A 5,758-nucleotide genomic window follows, 5' to 3' on the forward strand; every position below is an offset into this window, starting at 1 on the left:
TAATGACACGTTCCTCGCGTGCTGCTGCTTAACCCACTTCAGAGTCCTGCAGGGACGGACGCCGCTGCGAAGAGCAGCCGCTCGCCTGCAAGACCGGCCCGCACTCCCTCCGCGGCGCCGCCAGCCTTGGGAAATGTCGCTCCACGAAGCCGTCCGACGGGTTTGGCGGCCCTTGGCCGTCGGGCGAAGATGCACCAACTAGTTCATAAATATTTCCACCCGTTAATCTTCCATATGTGTCGGCTTAGCGAGCCGCGGATTTGGCCTGTTTACAAACCAATCAAAGCGCGAGCGGGCGACGGCGGGAGGCGCTCATTGGCGGAAAACAGGGTTGAGCTGCGCGACTTCGGCCGCGGCGCTGCCTCCGCCAACGGCGATCTACTCCGCCGCCGCCGCGTCTGCGCCGCACGGCCGCAGTACTGCGATCTCGAGAGGGCCTCGCTGCGAGCTGGGTCCGTCGACTGGAACGGCTTCTTAAGCCTGGTCGGGATCGGCGAGATATCAGTCGCGTCGTTCGCCGAACCGCCCCCCGCGCGGCGGGCGATCCCGGCTGTGGGTCATGACGTCACCGTCCGCGCGAACGCGAGGGCGTGTGAATCAGAGCGGTGCCGGGGATTGCGGACGTCCCCTTGCGGCGAGGTGAGCGCATTCCACCCCATCTCCGCGGCCGGCGGGGCGATCTGTGAATGCATGAGCACGCCTGGCAGACGACGCCACGCGGAGGACACTCTGTGGCGCTGTCGCGTGTCGAGCTGATGGAAAGAGTAGGAATTTTCTGATAACTCATACGTTTACACATACACAAGTATTGGTCTCCGAGAACCATGCTCAGCAGGGAAGGCTTACTGCAGAAAAGCCGCATAATTTTAGCAGCTAGTATAAAGCATTAAGTGACGCGCTAAAAAAACGGCAACAACGGCGGTCTAAAATCGTCCAGTGTGATGCCGTCTCATGTCTGATAGGCCCGTTTCGGTTCCCGTAGCCTGGCCGTCGGCTCTCGGCGCCGTGATGGTGCTCCCACGGCGCAAGGTGCCTCGGGTCGCGCCCGCCCGCGCAGCACCCCCTGCACGGCAACCTCCAGACGGCACCCGCCTGTCGATACTCCGACGCGCTGCCACCATAAATCCGTCTCCCTCGCTCTACAAAAGCCGTGTTACTGCGACCATTACGGTGCGCGGGCGGCCGGGCTGCCAGGCCAGGCCAGCCAGCCGGCCCGCAACAAAGCCGGGTCTGCATGGTCGGCCATTAGCTGACTCTGTGCAGGGCGCCGGCCGCCCGCGCCGCGCGCTGCATGCTTCACGGCCGATACAGTTCATTGGCGCCAAAATGGGCTGAATTAGAGAACAAAAGGGTCTCGCGACGGGTGGTGGGGTTACCTCATCGTCCGGCAGACGCCGCCCGTTTGTATGGAGATTCGCTCCGAGCCAAAGAAGCCACCACCGGCGGTTGTCGACAATTTATTATGCAATAGCACCGAATGGCGCTCGCCGCGCTAATAGTAATCTACATAAAATCTGTAATAAAACACAACTGAATAAACGGTCACATCACAATGCACATCAACAGAGCAGGAACTAGCACTGCTAAAAGCTTAAATAAACCTAAGATGGACGCGACTGGGAGGCTGAGCGCCAAAGCCGCGGCACAATGACTTTGGGTGGGACGAAAGGTCGGTGAAGAGGCAGCAGCGATCCAGATACGCCCCTCCGGTGCCAGCACCCGCCCTTGGGCGGCCTACAGCCTTCTCCGGAGGGCCGCCGGCCGAGCGTAGGCGCACACTCCGCACAGCGCTGTGCAGTAGACTCAGGCCCCGCACAGCAGTGCCCGGTCGCCGCACAGCAGTGCCTGGACGCACCATAACAGCGCCCGGAGCTAGCACAACAGTGTTCGGCCCCTGAGCGGCGGCCGGCGGCGCGGTGCCCGGGCGGACCCGGCGGTCTCTGGCCTGGCCCCGTTGCGGCGCCGTTTCATTTGCACACAATGCGCCTTGCCTGCGACCGCCGCCGGCGCCCGCCGCTGCCATGACTGCAGCGTTTGAGTCGGGCGGAAGTGAGGGGCGGCGGGCGACATACCCGACGTCCCGGCCGGCTGACGCCGCGGGGCCCGCGCCCGGGCGGGCAGGGCGGCCTACGATTGCTTGAGCACCAGCGCTTCGACTGCAGCCTTGGAGGCGCAGGCGCAGAACGGCCAGCCTAGCGCTGCGATAAGCTCTACGCTCTCCAGTGGATAGCTTAATACGGTTTCTATTGCACGGGCTACTCGTACGCAATCGAGGCGACTCCTCCCGCTACAACGTTACAGGGACACCAGGCGACACCACGCGAGCACTCGGCGAGCACGCTGCGCGGGGCAGGTTTGTACTCAACATGGGCGACCGCGTCTAATACTGGGGGCCGGCGGCCGGCGCCGGCGCGGGACGCAGTATGGCACGGGTGCAAGCGGGGGGCGCGCGTGAGCAGGCGACGCGCCATTACGTTCTGGCAGTCAGGTCCAGCGGCGTTTCGACATGCGCCGGCTTGGCGACGGTGTCCGAGTCGCTGCCGAGCGCCGACGCGCCGCTGTCGGCCGCACTCTGCACCGACTCCGAGTCCGAGTCACTGTCGGCCGGCCGACTGAGCGCCAGCTCGGGCACGCCTCGCGTCGACAGGTCGATGGGCGAGTCCTGCTCGGGCGCATCGGCCGCCGCCGTCGGGCTGGCCAGCTTGGCTGGCGGCGGCGCCGCCAGCGCCGCCTTCTTCTGGTAGAGCTCCGTCAGCTGCGCTGGCAGATAGCTCTGCGGGAAAAGGAACTTCTGCTGGTAGGCTGCCGGGAAGAGCGGGTACGGCGCCTGCAGCGACGCGAACGGCGAGAACGGCAGCGAGGCGGCCAGCGGCGACAGGAAAGACTTGTCGTAGAAGAGTTGCGGCGGCAGGCCGGCGCTGTACGGGTGGAACCGGCCCAGCGGCGGCTTCGAGTCGGACGTGTCCGACGACGGGCTCTTGGCCGGGTTGGACGTGTCGGAGGAGGGAGTCGAGCACTTGACGGTCGGCGGCGGCTTGTCAGCAGCAGGCTCGGGCGCCTCGCCGCCCTTCAGCGGACTCAGGCTCGACGAGAAGCCGTTGAAGCCGTTGCCGTTGTGCAGCGGTGGCATGCTCGAGCTGTCGAGCACCTGGTGCGCCTGCTCCTGCATCAGGCAGTGGATCTTGAACCAGTTGGAGCGCCGGCCGTAACGCGAACCCGACTTGGACATGCCGACCATCAGGCACTTGCGCAGGCGGCACGCTTTGCACGAGGTTCGGTTCTTCTTGTTGATGATGCAGCGGCCGTTGTTCTTACACTCGTTTAGCGAAGACAGGTTGTTGTACGTTCGGCCGAAGAAGGACTGCAAAGAGATGACACTTGTCAGCTGTGGTCGAGGCCATGAAGCTGGCCATGCAGTTCTTGCAGATCGGCAAATGGTTGGAACCACTGCTATTTACTATGCTTTTCACATGGCATATAAAACACGGCTTAAAAAATAATCGGTGTACCAGAATCAATCAAAGCCAGACCATGCCGAAAGTAGTCGGAATGGTGGAAAATTGGGAAGCAGACCGCGTTTGACAAGATTTGTCTCAGATTTGTCACAGCCAGCTGGGTACGGAGGTGATTTAACAAGTAGCTCATCTGATTGTTTCTGTCCCGTGGATTTCAATTAATTGGGCTCTGCTTCGTTCCCATGCGTTCTCAGCCTAGGCGCACCAGCACTATAATCAATTCATGTTACGCTTCATGAGCTTCAGTTCAGATGCGGTCGTTTATTCCTCGTACAATGAAAATATGGCGGCGCTCAAAGCATTGTTTCCGTGAAGATGCGAGTTCATCGGCTGGTTCGACGCTGTGAATCGGTTGTTTTAGGTTTGTTCTGTCCCGTAAAAGTCCTCATCATAAAGGTCGTGCTTCAGCCGGCCTGCAGTTAATTACCCGGATAAATTCCAAACATAAAGTCCTAACAATCGGAGCTGCAGACCTTATGTTATCATGACTAATATACACGCGTCGTCCGTATGTCGTTAAAGTTTTTATGAAAATTGAGCTATCATCTGTGCGGGCGAGTGCGGGGTTGTGATCTTTCGCCCTTTCACGGGTGGCCGTGGCAATCATTACACCCAGCGACGTATTGGGGTTTTTGTCCCGCTCACTAACACATGCACGAAAATACCGACGACGCACTAACTGCCAGCAAAAAAGGGAAAGCAGAGCATGCTTTACAGGTTCTGTCCATATTTAACAGCACGACTGGCTGGCAGTCAAGCGGAACATTTTCAAAAACGCAGCCGAGTTCTGAGGGCTCGGAGGCGACTCACGCCCGTGACGTCACGCTGCCGCCTGCTGTGTTCATTGGTAAGCATTCACGACGCCTTTTGAGAATAAATAAACTCAATTTTATTTCGTGAAAGTTGTCACTGGATCGAGATGGCAGGCCCGCCGCTGTACGGCGACACGACGACGGTAAAACACGCCAGCAAAAACGTCATTTGGACCGTGGCAAAAACACTGAACGGCCATCAGCTATTACCTAATTGCTGAATTTACTTGTTTTTATAGCTGCTGTGTGTAGCCGCGAGCATTGTTGGCTAAATGCTAAACTGTGTTTGTGATTTATGCCGCTGGAAGTATGTGGGCTAGACTTGCGACGAAAAAGTCACCGAGCGACTGGCCCTGGCGCAGGTCGGGCCGGCAGCCAGCCAGCAGCGCACGGCATCCTATAACGTACCGTTTATTGCGCTGTTATCTCTTTATGCCGGTCCCAGCTCGGCTGCCTGGCTTCACGTATGCCACCCAAGCATTTTACAGGCTGGTCGAGGTTGCAACAGCGGAGATGCGTACGCGGGGTATGTCACGGGACTCTCGAGGAGCGCGAAGGGTACCTGCGTTCGCTGTACCGCACAGCGTTGACGGAGATCTCGGCCCTCTGCACGCTGTTTACCTGAACACAGCATCATTAAATATATCAAAGGTACCATCTGTTCGCAGGAGGATGTGCGCAGGCTCTCAGTGATCCTGTCACCGGAAACGGGTGATAGGGAGCTCGATAGCGGAAGATCCACCAAACCCGCATCAAAACGAACGGGGGCCGAACAACGCTGGTAAACTGAATACATCTACGCTGCTTCTCTGTTCGCGCGCCGTTGGACGCCGGCTAGGGTTTGCGCTCCAGCCGCCTGGGTTGATGCTGGCCGGGTGGTGGGCGGGGCTCGCAGGGGCGTTACGGTTCCGGCCCGACCCGTCCCTCCGTCCCCGCTAGCTGCCGCCGCGCGTGGCCCGGCACGACGATCGCTGCCTGTCTGGAGTAGATCTCAGTACGGTCGGACACGACCGGGGCGCCGTCGGCCCGTCTATGTGGCCCGACAGACGGCGCGTTGCACAAGAGCGAGTTTCCGTCCGCTTGCCGTACCTTGCAGCCCTCGCACGTGAATGCGCCGAAGTGGAATCCGGCAGCTGGCTCCCCGCAGACTTTGCATAACTGGTTCATCTGGAAAAGAGGGAAAGTTGCGATGAGCCGCGGCGCCGACCAAACCGTGGTCACGCGGCCTGCGCAGCGTGACCTGACCCCGTCCCCCGAGCGTGCCGGGAGAGAGGAGCTTTTTATGAGGTCGCGACCAAAGCGACGGAACACAGTCCATATATCGGTATGTGACATCGTGGGCTTTTTCCGCGCTGTCCCGCCACGGTGACCCGGGCAGCTGTCACGATGGTGCCACTGAGCGGCGGGTGATCGGCATTTGGAGGGGAGGGG

General features: G+C 60.2%; 1 protein-coding gene across 1 annotated transcript; it reads right to left on the bottom strand.

The window, feature by feature from the left end:
• Positions 1-1,444: 1,444 nt before the first annotated feature.
• Positions 1,445-5,494, bottom strand: LOC119090693 (protein embryonic gonad; the record flags this gene model as incomplete). The annotated part of the gene is given in 2 exon segments (XM_037213545.1): positions 1,445-3,361; positions 5,417-5,494. Coding segments are annotated over 2 exon segments (969 nt in total), but the record flags the coding sequence as incomplete, so codon positions are not given.
• Positions 5,495-5,758: the final 264 nt, after the last annotated feature.

Source organism: Pollicipes pollicipes, unplaced genomic scaffold, assembly GCF_011947565.3.
Source record: "Pollicipes pollicipes isolate AB1234 unplaced genomic scaffold, Ppol_2.1 Scaffold_3087;HRSCAF=3621_pilon_pilon_pilon, whole genome shotgun sequence".
In the NCBI taxonomy this organism is placed as follows: domain Eukaryota; kingdom Metazoa; phylum Arthropoda; class Thecostraca; order Pollicipedomorpha; family Pollicipedidae; genus Pollicipes; species Pollicipes pollicipes.